General features: G+C 38.6%; 1 protein-coding gene and 1 pseudogene across 1 annotated transcript; both read right to left on the minus strand.

Annotated features, from left to right (window-relative positions):
• Positions 1–5993: 5993 nt before the first annotated feature.
• LOC148740013 (uncharacterized) lies at positions 5994–8885 on the minus strand (annotated as a pseudogene).
• Positions 8063–13526, minus strand: LOC148740014 (uncharacterized). The gene is made up of 3 exons (XM_088749626.1): positions 13196–13526; positions 12192–12306; positions 8063–10241 (listed from the first exon to the last, which is right to left on the minus strand). Exons 1-3 carry the CDS (start codon positions 13523–13525, stop codon positions 9589–9591), a joined length of 1098 nt encoding a protein of 365 aa, XP_088605752.1. The 5' UTR covers position 13526; the 3' UTR covers positions 8063–9588.
• Between the last annotated feature and the right edge of the window lie 2849 nt (positions 13527–16375).

Genomic DNA, 16375 nt, shown 5'->3' on the forward strand with positions numbered 1-16375 from the left:
TTTTTAAAATGTTTTGAAAAATCGTGATGAAAGACAAAATCACGCCATCCTGTTGTGTACATGTCACCATCTCCCCTACGAGCAGTGCAGAGGCCCTTCGATCTTGCTAGACTAATCTAGGAAGATCGAAGGTCCTCTGCTCGCAGGGTAGTGACCATCAAGACTTTGATGCAATAATAATTGACACGACTCCGATGCATGTAGGAAAGTAAATATCATAGCCTTAACTCAAATATTATATTCGCTCCGACGAAGGGCTAACGCTCGAAACGTCAGCTTTTGTAATCGTTACGGTGGGCAATTTACCATTTCAACTTTGTTGATATATCCAAATTGTTTCGTTACTCTCACCGACGCAGCCCCGAAACTATCAGCCTTTATTATTATATTCTCGGCTGTTCGTATGAGCCCAAACTTTTTCTGTTAATTTTTTCTATTCTGCGGTCTCCGTATGCTTGACATCTACACCGTCGCTTTATGTCGCGGCTCGATCAGAACGGCTGCTCCTGAAAACGTCTAATTATAAGCTTTTCAATTTGTGTTCCTTGTGCGCTTGATACGACATGTTGGTGTTCTCTGCTACAAAATTGATTAAAATAACTGATCGAGCCGACTCTTTAAAGCTTATGTTCAGAGTTTTCTATCGTCGATCCTGTTCATCATCTATCTGTTGTTTGACAGACTGTATGCAGTTTTTTTCGTTAGAATTTATTTAAAAATTAGCATAGAGGCTGAACAAGCTTGCGTGACCGTTTGTTCATGGGGTGGGGAGAAAGGAAGCGTGTGGTCTCTTTCTATAATTCGTTACTTTGAGGTATTTTACCGAGAATTGATCTTTTTCGTTACTTATTTTGGAAGAATCGAGCACCTCAATTTTGTGTAATTAAATTAGCCTCATTGGGAGTGTATGTTTATTTCTCACGTGAACTAAATAAAGATTCTATCTTAAAGAAAGACCATGTTCCTGCTCTTAGGGAAATGATGTAAGTTTTTTTCTGTCTTGGAAGTATAGTAGGCAGTCCATGTTCATGAATTTATCCGTTTTACATTGTCGCGATATGCAACTCATAAAGGTAGTTTTGTCAATTAAAACCATCGAGACCTCTTTCCTATTTTGAACTGATTTGATTGATAACGTCGGAACAATGATCGTCAAAAACAAAAAAAAAGAGACATCTGGCAAAAAGACTCAATCCTGGCCATTTGGAGTACCTCATGATCCACCCTATGTAGCAATCACTGTTACAAACTCTTGCTCAGCTTGATATGCAAATGTTGTGTTGCTTTGGAAGCGAGACGTAATTTGCATATAGTCTCACAACGGATTCACTGTAAACTACATGGGAACACCTGCTTGAACAAGTTGACTTTGTTGTCAGCCCCTGAGGGGTTTCCTTCCGAATTTTCAGAAAAAATTGTATTAACAGTAGCCTATCTTTAAAACAGGGAACGGGGAATATGAGAATGGGGAATGGGGAATATGAGAATGGGGAATGGGGAATATGAGAATGGGGAATGGGGAATATGAGAATGGGGAATGGGGAATGGGGAATGGGGAATGGGGAATGGGGAATGGGGAATGGGGAATGGGGAATGGGGAATGGGGAATGGGGAATGGGGAATGGGGAATGGGGAATGGGGAATGGGGAATGGGGAATGGGGAATGGGGAATGGAAAATCTTTAAAACGAGGAATCTTTAAAAGCGGGGAACCTTTAAAACGGGGAATCTTTAAAACGGGGAATCTTGAAAAGCAGGAATCTTTAAAATGAGGAATCTTTAGAAGCGTGAAATGAAATCGACCAGGCGAACGGTGATCCGTGGAAAAGTTGATGGTTTTTTTCAATTTTAAGCAAGTGAATCCATCAAAATTCCTGATTGTTGACACAAGTAAACCTACGCTATAATGGAGGGACACTCAGCACATGTTTTCAACTCTCAACATGATTAAATCAATAAAATAATTCCAGCATTAGAATCTTTATTTTGATCAACAAGTTTCCTTGTGGCAATTCCCCATCTAATTAACAAAGCGTAGTGAATTGATAAATTTTTCGGTGTTTGGGGAATGGGGAATGGAGAATGGGGAAGGGGCAATGGGAAATCTTTAAAATAGGAATCTTTAAAATGTTGAATCTTTAAAATTGGGAATCTCTAAAATGAGGAATTTTTAAAACAGGGAATCTTTAAAACAGGGAATCTTTAAAACAGGGAATCTTTAAAACAGGGAATCTTTAAAAGCGGGAATCTTTAAAATTAGGACTCCTTATAAGCGGGAATCTTTAAAATAGTGAATCTTTAAAGCAGGAATCTTTGAAATGGAGAACCTTTAAAAGCGGGAGTTGTTATAGGCGGGAAACTTTAAAATGTGGAATCTTTCAAAGCGAGAATCTTTAAAATGAGTAATCTTTTGAAGCGTGAAATGAAATCGACCAAATAAATGAACGGTCTGTTGTTGTTGTTGTTTTTTTTTTTCAATTTCACGCCAGTGAATCCATCAAAATTCGTGACTGTTTACTCTGGTAAAGAAAGCTACGCTGCAATGGAAATCCCGCCTTAAGGTTGAAGTTTGCTTTAATCGAAAGCTTTATTGCTAGTTGAGTCGATATCGTTAAAAGTACTGCAGACCAGGGGACGGTGAAATGGGTGGCAATACATGATGGTATTTATAATATTCACGTGAATATAACAGTGCATGGGCTGAGTGACATTGAACAGTTTGGGGGAATGTACAGTTAAAATATCCCTCATGTCTTATGGTAGTGTTCTGATCCTTTTTGTTCCTGATTTCAATTGGTTTGACTTTATCGTCAATTGTGTAACCGGAATTTTCATACGTTACCCTTCACCCAAAAAATTATGGGAAAAAATATGTACACTCAGTATAAAGAGAAGTACCACAACCTATTAAAAAGCCAGATTCTCCCTAAGCTGCTCCAGATGGCAGGAAAACTGCGAGGAAAATATATAGACAGTCGGCGATATCGTGACCGGTATACTGGTCAGCTACAAAATGTGTATTCTCATCTTCGCATTGCCTGCATGGGCGCGAGATATTCCAATTTGACAGGAAGTTTCCTTTCGATTCCAATGGAATTTGTAGTACGTTTCCGTGTGGAACACGTTGACAGGCTTATTTCGGAGTTTGAGTGGGCCCCATAATTCTCCTGCTCTCTTTCAAGGGAATGTTTAAACTCAAAACTGGACGAGTTTGTGTTCAATTCAAATCTGTTTTCAAATTTGTGTTCAAGTTATAAGCCTAAGTCACAATATGGTTGGGTGGAGAAAACCGGAGCCGGGTAAAATAAAAAGAAAACAAGTTTTGAAGTTTTACGTGCAAATGTTTCAAACTTGTTGATGCCTAGTTTGGTGACGTTTCTTAATTTTACACTTGGAGTAACCGATTTCATGTTGTTCCAAACCATATTAAGGTTAATTAATTACCGTTGAGTTGATGTTGGCATACTTTTAAATTCGTTTGTTTCAGTTCCGTATAAGAACCTTTGCAAGTACATTTTTTAGCATGGTATTAAGTGCGCACGTGTTGAAAATAAAAGTATTAAAGATAGTTGATAATTTTATGTTTAAGATTTATAAAGCAAACTTCAAATCATGAATAATTTTAATTTAATTTTAATTTTGTCCGTTTTCACTGCATTAAGTTTTGCAGTGGGGAAGGACTAGAAAGGAACATAGGAACCATTCGTGCTAGTCCACCCTCCCACCCATCCCACCCCAGGGGAGGACATCCATCACACAGTAATCTCGTGTGTGGGAAATTAACGTCTCCTACCCCTAACCCCGCAGGAGACGGGACCTCCATTTATTCTTCCCTATCCGAGAAGACTAGAATATCTAACCATTTCTTGATGTTATAGAAAGGTAGCAAATTCTTCTCAATTATTTTAAGACCCTGAGTGTTGGTCCGGTCGGGGCTCGAACCCTCGACCTCCCGCACAACAGTCCAGCGCTCTATCCATTGAGCTAACCGGGAGGCGGTTAGTAGATTTAAAGTAGATTTCTATATCTGTTGCTTGATGAATATTTCGACAGAGCATTTAACTCTTCAAAAGACCTATATCATTTACCCCTTTCTAAAGATTCCTGCTCTTAAAGGCTCTCCATTTGAAAGATTCCCCATATCAAAGACTTGCCCGTTTTAGATTCTCCCCTTTAAAGGTAAACCATTTTTTAAGATTCCCGCTTTTAAAGATTCCCGCTTTTTAAGATTCGCGCTTTTAAAGATTCCCGCTTTTAAAGATTCCCGCTTTTAAAGATTCCCGCTTTTAAAGATTCGCGCTTTTAAAGATTCCCGCTTTTAAAGATTTTCGCTTTTAAAGATTCCCGCTTTTAAAGATTCCCGCTTTTAAAGATTCCCCATTTGAAAGATTCCCGCTTTTAAAGATTCCCCATTTTAAAGATTTCCCATTTTAAACATTTCCCATTTCCATTCCCCATTCCTCATTCCCTCTTTCCCTATTCCCTATTTTAAAGATAGCCATATACTAGCTCCTTCTAGCACGCTTCAAATTTCGAAACTTTATACTCATTTAAGTCTCCAAAAAGTTTTTAAAACATTTCTTGGCTGCTTTATATGTAGTCTGACATGAAATGTTCACCATAAAAGGACAGCGACTTCAGTTCGACCATCAATAAGCAAGATATTTAATATAAAAATACTAGTTCTTTGGCGAAAAATTACCAGCAAGTGTGTTAAAAGCTCAGGCTGCCGCCGGCAGCCGGCTATTATTTGAACCTGTGGATAATACCGAAAAACGATGTAATCAGAGTATTCAATCCTAATTACTTACAGGGTTGATGGCTGACTTACCGTTCATGCTAATAAAAAAAAAAGTAATAATAATCGAGTGCCACTGCCACCCACCGGAAAAAAAAATAAAATGTTCGTTTTTAAGGACTCCCGCTTTTAAAGATTCCCTCTGTAGGGGGAGTCTTAAAAAAGATTCCCGCTTTTAAAGATTCCTCGTGTGTTAAGATTCCCGCTTTTAAAGATTCTTCTTTTTAAAGGTTTCCGGTTTTAAAGATTCCTCTTTTTAAAGATTCATGCTTTTAAAGGTTTCCCTTTTGAAAAATTTCTGCTTCTAGATATCTCCCGATTTCTGAGATTCCCGCTTTTAAAGATTCCCCGTTTGAAAGACTCCTGCTTTTAGATGTTTCCCGTTTTAAAGATTCCCGCTTTTAAAGACTTCTCGTTTGAAAGATTCCTGCTTTTATATATTTCCCTTTTTAAAGATTCCCGCTTTTAAAGATCCTCCATTTTAAAGATTCCCGTTTGTAAAGATTTTCTGTTTTAAAGATTCCCGCTTCTAAAGATTCTCTATTTTAAAGATTTCTCATTTCCCATTCCCATTCCTCATTCTCCGTTCCTTATTTTAAAGATAGCTATTAACAGAAAAATATTACAAATGTGAAAAGTGAGCTACGAAGAATTCGTCGAAAACTAAGCCGTTTTTGATGATGGCTGCAGCGGCGGGCTACTGTGGTCATGATAAACCTCACGAATGAAACTAAATAAACGGTAAAATGAAGCACTTTGAAAACTCGAGATTATCATATGTAAGTTGAAGTCAGTATATCTGCATTGTTCTTTACGCTTTTTAGTTGCCAGGATTTCTAAAACAAAAACAATTTTGGTTTTGTAATGGTCACACATACATAACGTGGCGCGACTTTATGTATTTCGTTGACGATTTTTAACAAATTCTTAAAAATCCCACATCTATTTCCCCAAAGTAAACTTTACATATTTTGAAAGATCGTTAACTCGGGTATTTTCATTCTTAATCTAACGAAATTCTAAACAAAGGCACACGCTCAGAATTATCGTTATTTTTCGTCTACCGTTTTACGAAGCACGGGAGAACCAGAACTTCTTTACTTCTCTTGAATACTCAAATAGATCTAATGTTTATGAAATTATGGTGTTTAGACCATGACAAGTTATACAACAAACTGGATCTATGACAGCTTATTCTAGCGCAAATTTCCAAATTTTGAAATACCAGCAAATTTCCCCTTGACAACTACTTCTGTTGTCGTTTCTGCTAATCCGATGAGGTTTCTTGCGTGACAGACATACGTTTCGTCGCTGTTGTTTACAACAGGGTTAAATTCGAGGCAGCCTTGTTCATGAAAAGCCAGTGATGTACCAGCAGAGTACACGTGACGAGTGCGAGACCATTCGACACTGGGACGAGGAAAGCCCTCAGCCTCACAACAGGGACTTAATACGGAGCCTTCATCTACGATAACGAAAGGTGGTCGTTTCTTGACAAATGTCGGTGGTTCTGATGGAAGAATAAAATCGTTACAAAAATCGACATATGATTAATAACATCGTGTGATCAACAGCAGACATCAGAACAACTTCGGTATCAAGTAGTAGAAAAAAAAAATTAGCTTTGATAATAGCAATGACAAACAACTCAAACCTATCATAATCTTTCAATTATAACTTTATCATGTACACATAACCTCCCCCAAAGTGATCGGCATCAAAGGGGTTAAATTGCTATCTAAACACACTCAAGGTCACCAGCTGCCTGTGGAAAGAGAAATATGCGTATTTGATTGAAAAATTACTGTCACCGCTAGTGTGAAAAAAAGAATATCCTAAAAAGACGGAAAAGTTGGCGACTTATATCGTTACCTTTTACTTGTAAAGTGCTGAAAGCCTCCAGACTTCCGAGACCTGTGTTAGCTGAACACATGTATGACCCAATATGTAACCTTTGTACGCTGTTTATTCGGAGCATACCATCTTTTACAGTAGCATCAGACAGATTACCTCCAAGCTTACGCCACGTGATCTTGAGGGTAGTCTGCCCTTGTGCCCAACAGAAAAAAATTGCTGTCTCGTTCACAAAGACAGGATGCACACTGATCTTCAGGGGAACGACGCATTCTCCTTCTGGTCCCTGAATAACAACCAATCATCGGCTACCTTTGTTCCCTTTAGAGCCAGTGGATCCTTTTTGTCCTTTACGACCCTTCGGTCCAGTCTCTCCTTTTAACCCGATTGCTCCAGTGGACCCTGTATCGCCTTTTCACCTTTTACTCCTTGAGGTCCCACAGGTCCTCTTTTGCCACCTTCGCCTGGAGCCCCGATAGGCCCCAATCGGCCTGGTGGTCCTTCCTTTCCAGGGACCCCTTTCTCTCATTTATATCCAGGATACCCAAGGGCTTCTGGCGGCCTCAGAGGTCCTGCCTGGCATATACTGTCAGAGGATTTACAAACTTCACTAAACTTGTTATTTATTTCTTGGCGGACTTGTTGTAAAGTTATTGTTCTTGCAGTTGGACTCAGAGCAATATTTCTTTTCTTTCTTTTGTAATGATTCATTGTATGTTTTGTCTTAACACCTTCAAAATCTGTTTATCAAATAGGCGGTTAAAAAAAAGGTTAAGGTACGTATGATGCACGATCCTCGCAGTAGATAGCGCTACTTAAGCAATAGCGAAAATCAGACCTGAAAAAAATCAGGCCTGGACGGGATTCGAACCACTGACCTCTGCGATGCTAGTGCAGCGCTCTACCAATTGAGCTAGCAAGCCAACTGGGAGCAGGCTGTTAACGCTCTGCTCCCAGTTGGCTTGTTAGCTCAATTGGTAGAGCGCTGCACTAGTACCGCAGAGGTCAGTGGTTCGAATCCCGTACAGGCCTGACTTTTTTTTTTTTTTTTTTTCTTTTTTTTCAGGTCTGATTTTCGCTATTGCTTAAATAGCGCTATCTACTGCGAGGATCGTGCATCATACGTATCTAATACCGCATTTCAAAATATATGAACTTCATATATTTCATTGTAACCAAAAGGTTAGGGGTTTAAAATAGTAAAAAAACAAAAAAAAAAGAAAAAAAGGGGAAAAAGAAAACAAAACATATTCATCCATGCTGGAGCTTGTCATATTTTGTAAAAACAATTTAATTCTGCATTGGAAATAATTGAATTTCAGATGTGAACACACTATTTGGTGAGTCTAGCGTAAGTCTCTCAAAAAGCAATCCTTAGTCGCCGCCCCCCCCCTCGGGGGGGGAAGGGGGGTCGGAGGATATTGTGGGGATCACGTGGTTTTCAGTGGAAACAAAAGCAGGGAGCAGTGATCGCTAACAGAGTAGAAAGAGGGTACTATAAAGAATTGTCAGCCAATAAGGGGGATAATTACAACACTTAAGAGCCCGATAAATTGTATTGTGACACAATCAGACTCCTTTGACCCTTCCCCCCCCCCTTCAAGACGACAAACAATCGAGAGCTTTAGCACCGCATTTACGTAAAACGGCAAACGTCAGCTTGTCCTTTTACTTATCATGTATAATAGCATAAACCTTGCTGCTTTAGCTTCGCATGTGCTCACGCCATGGTGGATTGAAGGCGCGTCTGTATGGCTAACAAAGAATGTTTTTGGTGCCCTCTTTCCGGTATTAAACTTCAGTCTACTCCCTGAGAGAAAAACGGAAGAAAACCTTACGTTCACGACAAACGCGTTAAATAACTCGTTACATCACTTGTCACATAACTCGTCAGGTATACAGGTTGAAGTTATGATCCCACTGTATAGCAAATACAGACCTACTCATCCAGGAAAAATAATGAAGCTTCTCGGATAACTACACTATGATCTACATAATACCACAGCCAGCAAAAATTTTGGAGCAAAGTAAATAGTTTTATGATTACTTGTAAACGTTTTCGGCTTCTCCTCGACGTTTTCATCTGCCTTATTCGGCATCTTCATGCGACTTTCAACAGCCAAAATTCGCACTTCGTTCATTTCCATTTGCTTGTTGATCGTCTCCATTCTGAAAAACAGCGCGTGGGGTGTGGGGGGTGGGTTTGGTAAATTTTGTTGTGACACAACCAACATCTACCGAAGCCCCCTCTCCCTCCCCTTTCCAGTGATAAGAAATGACCAGTGCCAAAGTTATTACTTCCAGGTCTCCTTCTTGTTTATATCTGACATCACTACACAATAATTAATTAATACTTCACATTTCCTTGAAAAGATTGTTGAGTTGTAAGTCTGACTTAAATTTATTCTGCTGAATTTCGTTTTCGCATAAAAATTCCCTAAGAAAATTCATTACTTTGCGAGGGAATTCCGCATTAAGCTGCACGCGAAAATCGATATCGCACGTATTGCGTAATTGAATAAAAACAAGAATAAAACAGGGAAGCGACAAAAAAAAAAAAAAAAAAAAAAGAAAAGAAAACAGCGTTACTTATAGTTGTTATGTAGACGAAGATGCGAAACAATATGACTTAGCCTCGTTTTCAACTCGCCGATTCCACGCTTAACACTTCTCCTCTTTAACAAATCAGACTCAATTCAATGATTCGATTTTAAAGGCAATTAATTTGGTCTCCAGTGAAATTCTAAAGATATTTAAGGATCTTAGCGTTGTAGCTGGCGTGATGGCAAACTTATTTTATCTTTGATATGAGAGGGGAAAGGTTCTTTATTACAGACAATTTTAAATGAAATGCTCATTTAACTTGAATCACAAGTCAACCTCCACAAAGTTCTTTAGTACTAAACTAAGTTTGAAAAAAAAAAGGCCTGATTATTTTTAACGGATCCATAAATTCAATGAGTAGGACTGGGATGGATTCTTCGTTGTGACAGCATTATAACCAAAGTCATATTCAGTCTCTTTGGATCCGCGGTCAACAAAAGAGGCAGCGCCAGTTTCTGTAATTCCAATCCCATGATCAGCACGCTTACAGCTTTGTCCTCCTCCACCAATCATCATCACCGATCCATCACCATTACCCCAGTCACACCAGAAGCCGATCTTGTCAGCACTTTGGATTTGTCCACTGCACTCAGCCTGTTGAAACCCGTCTGTTGACTTGTACTGTCCACCATATTGAACCGAACAGTTTCCAAGACACTGATTACTGGCCCAAACTGTGCCATTTCTAAAGTCACCATAACTTGTGATTTTGGATCGAAATGTTTGTCCGCCCAAACAGTTACCTGTGGTCTGTAACAGAGGAGTGTGACTGGGGTCGTCACTGCGCGTGATCTTTATTTCTTTCCCGCTGACCGACCAAAAGGTTGTTGAGATCATATCGTTGTTCACTGAAGGGTCGTTTGTTGCTCCAATAGCAGCTTTCTGGTCATACCACCAGTTACCATCATCACGCATCCAATTCTTGCCATCGCTGTTTGAGAATCGAGCGATAAGAGTCCAGCCTTCAAAGAAAGTACATTTCTCAACTTTTTTGTCACGATTTTTCATAACAATATGTAGACAGGTTATTGTTAGGATATTTATTTACTATTTTTACAGCTTGTAAAAAATTGTGCAACGGTCTCTCCTTTCTTCTGTTTTTTTTTTTTTCTTGGCGTCAGCAGTAAAATAATAATAATAATAATAATAATAATAATAATAATAATAATAATAATAACTGTAACAATTTTTCTGGTGACCATTGTGGGGAGGTATTACCCATTGCCGTAAAACGGCCAAATTTTTAACCGTAAGCCGTAGAGAAAAAACTCGAACTCAATTCAGCTCTTTAGAGGATATTATCGTCCCAACGTTTAAGTAAAAGTTTCGTAACCGAAAAAGAAATTGGCCTCTTGGCCAAGCACTGCTAGTGAAGCAGACATTACTTTTCAGCTGTTGCAGAACAATATTCCCGTGTCTCATAAACCGTACATTTTTGTTGTTTCATCCTCTACCTCTTTGTTCCAAAAAAAAAAAAACTTTGAAAGCCTGCTACAAGAATTTTCGAACCTAAGAATTTTGTTCTGACCGCATTTTCTAATTTCCTCACGAGCGCCTTTATTACTGAAATAAACACTTTTCTAATCGCTCTAGATCTATTTCCAGTGATTTCTGTTTCTAAATCTTTGTACTTTAAAGCTATTTGGATGAAAAGTATTACCATATGAGGGTATAGCCATGTCAATAAAAGAACATTTCTCGTCTTTTCTGTATTTAATTATACTATATGGACAGCCTAATCTTATTCTACGACTTTCTGTATGGGCATATCGGAAGGATGATTTTCCTAGATTGTAACGAATTGTGAGATGGTCTCGCCTTCCTTCTACTTTTTTTGGCGAAGGTTGAACCTACAGAATAGGCCGTTATCCCGCGGAGGGAAATATTCATTCAGCATTTCGTGGCTGTTTTTTTTTTTATTTTTATTTTTTGAATGAGCTTATGCATCGGATAACGCGCAGAAGGCACTTGAATAGTAAATGCCGCGGTAAGGGGTCAGCAAGGAGAAACAATTGGCGTTGTTTGTCGCTTTTGCTCCCAAGTGCGTCGGAAAATATGTTAAAGCTTTTGAAACACTTTTGCCATTTGTGAGGGAGAGAATTTTGATTGTCATGGGATCAAACGGCGGAATTAAAGCGGTACTTGTCAATACAACCATGGGTTCAATTATAATCCTCCTCGCTAGTGTAGTAACATGTAATAATAGTTTTCTTCCGATCGGTTTTTATTTTTAATGGCTGCTCATCCTTTTTACACAGCATCTGTTGAAACGACATACTAATTTTAATTCTTAAAATCTTGTTTTGAAATTAACAAAGATCCCTGTACCAACAATGGAAGGCTGTAACGTATTGAAACGACCGAATATTTACATTCTCTCATGCCAGATTATGATCACAGACGGCTTAAGTCTTGCGTCTTTATACATCGGGCGAATTGTGTACGTTTACACACTTTTCAATACAAATCAAGTAAAAAGTATTCTTGCAAATACTTGTTTTCAATTGTCAGAAAAAGGGTTTGTACAGGGGCGATAACGTACTCACCATCAGATACACTGGTGAAGCGGCAGAATCATCAAGCGCGCAACTGATTTTTAACGGGTGTATGTTCACTCAACTAAAAGCCACTTTTCTCTCATTTCATACTGAGTGGCGACGGCATACTAATGAACTTTCAGATCACGAGTTAAGAAGAACAAAATAGTCTGTATTTAAAAAACCGATTCTGCTTTCAATTCCTGCTATTAAAATTTTCAAACGCCGTTGTTGTTTAATTTTTTTTCCTGAGAGTGAAAGAGCTCTGTCTTATTATTAGACGGGCCAGCCAGCTGGATTTTGCTTGAAGAGCGGCTAGTTAGATGTTCGGCTAGTACGTTAAGCACGCTCATTAGTTTGAACTGTTCGGAATGTTCTTTTAAAAAAATGCAATCTTACCAATTTTTCGACAGTCATCTCCGGACCAAGGATGTTTGCAAGAACATGAAAATGTTTTGCTATTCTCATGAAACAAACAAGAACCGCCATTACGACAGCCTGTCTTCAGACATCCCTAAAATAATAAACATGTATTGTCATTTAACAGGCATATTTAACCAAACAGAGTACAACTCTTCCTGTTTAGCTGCAGTTGTTTTGCATGTACTTGTAATTAAACAAGACTAAGGGATATAAGGGGTAAACGCTCAATAACTCTCGTAAATCTAACCAATATGCATGAAAAGGTAAACCTCCTTTACAATTGAAAGATCACAACTTTTCTTCTTTTTGTACGTGCGCGCCAACGTTCCACTGAGCGACATTATAAATGTTTATTGCACCGTGATAAGATCTGCCTTAGAGTACTGTGCGCCAGTTTTCCATCACGCGCTCCCACTGTATCTTAGTGACGACATTGAACGAGTGCAAAGAGAGCACTCTCCATCATTTGTCCCTATGCGTCATATTTCGAATGTTTGGCCAGGTTCGACTTAGTAACCTTGCACGCGAGACGCTTGGCTCTGTGTAGCAAGCTTTTCGAGTCTGTCACGTCATGCCCGTATCACAAACTCGTGCCTGTCTTACCTCTTAAGAGAGAACACAGATATAATCTAAGACAGTCCAGGGCTTAGGCCATGCCCCGTACACATACAAATCGTTTTAAGAACACTTTTATTCCAAGTATGTGTACATAACTATATATTTTCTTTTTAGACAAGTTTGTACATAGTCATATATAGAGAGTTTTTCGCATTTATGGTTTTATCATAATTTCAACTTGTATTTGGAATTTATTTATTCCTAGTTCTAAGTAATTGTAACGCAATTCAGTCTACGGACTGCCATGTTCGATATTCTAATAAACTATCTATCTATCTATCTATCCATCTATCTATCTATCTGCGTGTTAACAAAAAAAAAAAGACATGCAAACAAAGGAAAGAACAACAAGAAAACTATACCCTGAGCATCATAGAGAAAGTAAAGCCTTTTTGATCATAAAACTGGGCATTTCCGTCGAGGATCCCATGCTTGTTCAGTTCACAAGTTCCTTTATCGTCCTTTTCGGATGGTTTTTCGAAGTTTGTTGAAGTACACCAGGAGTTTCTGAGGCATGAAAGACTGCATGATATTTGAGTGGGAGATTGAAACTGTTTGACAGCATGACCATCAAGGCGCTTGTTCTCCTTAGTGGTTAATAACGCTAAACGAGAATACGTCGAGTCTTCTGTAGCAAAAAGGATGGTGAGTCCTTGAGATAGGAGGATGAAGAAACTCTCCTTGACCGCCATTTCTAAAACATATCATTAACTGAGTGAGATCGTTGAAGCAGCTGTCAGTTTTATTGGAAATTGCAATTGAAACAGTACAACACGATTGGCCAGTTCTTAATTATCGACGATGAACAAAGAGAGAGGCTAGACGCGGTAAGCTAATAAATGAATATTTGTTAGCTTCCTGTGTAACATAGAATCGACGTATCCTGTACGTGTAACTGAGATCTTAAAGAACAAGTCCAGGCGAGACGTAAAGTGAACTGCAATTAACTGATTTTTCTACCATCGCGACAGGAGAGTAAGAAAACCAGAAGCCCGATTATTTTCCCCCCGAATAAATCCTGCCATTTTGAACAATTTGATGAGCAACTTCTGGCCTGTCCTGATCTCGCTCGCTAATCTAGCCTCCCCTTTCCCCTTCATATCAAATTTTCACCGTTCAAATATGGATCAAAGGGTCTCTCACGACTGACAGAAAGGAAAAAACTATGAGAAGACACGAAGGGCTTGCACTGTAAGTATCCCGGAGAGCTTCATACAATTCCTTATAATTTTATTATAAGAAATTGTATGGAGCTTTTTTAACGTTAGTCGTGGCGTGGCGGGTGTTGTCAATAATGATCCTTGCGAAGGTCATACGTGACAACGCCCGCGCGCCTCGACTAATGCTAAAAAATTAATAAAGGCCGATAGTTTCTAAAGAAACTGTTTGGGACTGCGTCGGTGGGGGTAACGAAATAATTTGAATATATCAACAAAGTTGAAATGGTAAATAGGCCACCGTTACGATTATAAAAGCTGACGTTTCGAGCGTTAGCCCTTCGTCGTACGAAAGGCTAATGCTCGAAATGTTAGCTTTTGTAATCGTAACGGTGGCCTATTTACCATTTCAACTTTGTTGATATATTCAAATTATAATTCTAAAAAAGTTGCATACAATTCCTTATAATTTTATTATAAAGAATTGTATGTAGCTCTCCTAGATACTTACAGAGCATGCCCCGTGTGTCTTCTAATGAAAGAGATAACAAAGCCCAAAATTTGAGAAATATGTTAAGACATCATCTCGGCTCGGGACTTTTTAAACTCACAAGTCTCCAAATTACAGTTAATTTATTCCCATCGTAGACCAATAACAATTCGTAAAACTAAGAAAAGTTATGCGTTCAACTAAGACATTTTTCATTTTGGCTGCAGTAGCTTGCTTTCCTTGAATTTTTCCATTAACATTTAAATTTACCAGCTGGTTTTAGAAATGATGTTGATACAGAAAAATACACAATGATGATTGGATGCCTTAATTTGATATTCCAGAAGAGAAGAGAAAAAGGGAATCTCTGATGACTTTGAGAAAAATTACTCCAATTATTAACCATACTAAAAAAAAATAACTTACAGTTATTATTTTCTTTGACCATACTTATTTTGCAAGAAATTGTAGAGTCTGCTTAGGGCTCCGACTTTTCACGGCATTCAACTTGGTCAACTTGGAATTCGTTAGTTTTTAACCACATCAAGTTTGAGTATGACAGCGATCTTCGTAGTAATGAACACTAAAAATAAGCAATAGTAAAAATATGGCTCGAAAACAATTTAGGCCTGTACGGGATTTGAGCCCCTGACGTCTGTTTATTATTGCGAAGATCGCTTTGAATTCACAGCATGAAATTTTGAATTTACGGTTCCGTAAAGACGTCGTAAAGAAAGCGTTAAGATCCTCTTTACTTATCTTTACGAGCTTCTTCAGACTTTCGTAAAGAAAGTCTTTACGCGATGTAAACGGTTGAATATAAAGATCACGTAATGAGACTATAAACGGTTTCTTTACTCGTATTGTAAAAAATCGTTAGTAGTGTAAGGCTTGAGCATGGGACCGAGTTTAAATAAGAATTAAAAAATCGCTCGGCCAAAGTATTAGGTTCGAGTTTACTTTATGCAAATGATATTTATGCAAATGAGTCCGAAGTATCGAAGAAGTGCCGAAGTGAAAGCCGAAGTATCGAAGTGCCGAAGCATCGAAGCATTGGCCGGAGAGATGATCAGTCAGTCAGGTCATCACCCTTTCACGGATTACGTAGGCGTAAACGTGATCGGCAGATGCCTTATATGTGTTATAAGTGTGTATGGATTTGATAAGTATATATATGAGACAGTGTGGTACTCACCATCCATGTGGGATGTATCACATCTAAGACTGCGCATGTCTACAAAACTTTACGCATGCGTTTTTAAAAAAAAAATGGTAAAATACTTCATGTAAGTCTAATCCTATCCTTTGCCGCCGCCGGTCCGAAAAGCCCGCTGCGGGGTTGCTAAAACGTTCCTCGCAATCAGTGTTTTTATTTTTCCTTTCTCTGACATGCCTTTTTCCATTAACATTTAAATTTTTGAAATCTACTGAGGTAGTTGTTTTTTCCAATAAATAATAGATAAATTCCTGGACACGTAGACAATGTGGTTTTCCAAATTTGTTGGTAAACATCTTTAATCTTCATTAAAGACTTAAATAAAATGCAACTTGAGGGGGTGGGCAGAAAATGCTGAGTATTCTTTGTTTTCACGTGACGTCATCGATATTCTAAAATGATAAATCGCAGGGCCCCTGAGTTTTCAGCTTTCTTTGGTTATTGAACATCCTAAATGCATCTTCTTTTGAAGGTTTTCAGCTCTTACAGCTCTTATACTCTTACAGCGATTTTTAGCAATGTAAACAGTCGAGGTATCGTGAAAACTGTTTATGTAAATATCTGCTAGTTCTAAAGGGCGAGCGGATCGATTTTTACAGCAGAAGTGAACTCCAGATGTTTTCAGCGATTTCCGGCCGCCATTACTGTGTCCCAGACTGGGACACAGTAATGGCGTAAT

Source organism: Stylophora pistillata, chromosome 2 (genome assembly GCF_964205215.1).
Source record: "Stylophora pistillata chromosome 2, jaStyPist1.2, whole genome shotgun sequence".
In the NCBI taxonomy this organism is placed as follows: Eukaryota; Metazoa; Cnidaria; class Anthozoa; order Scleractinia; family Pocilloporidae; genus Stylophora; species Stylophora pistillata.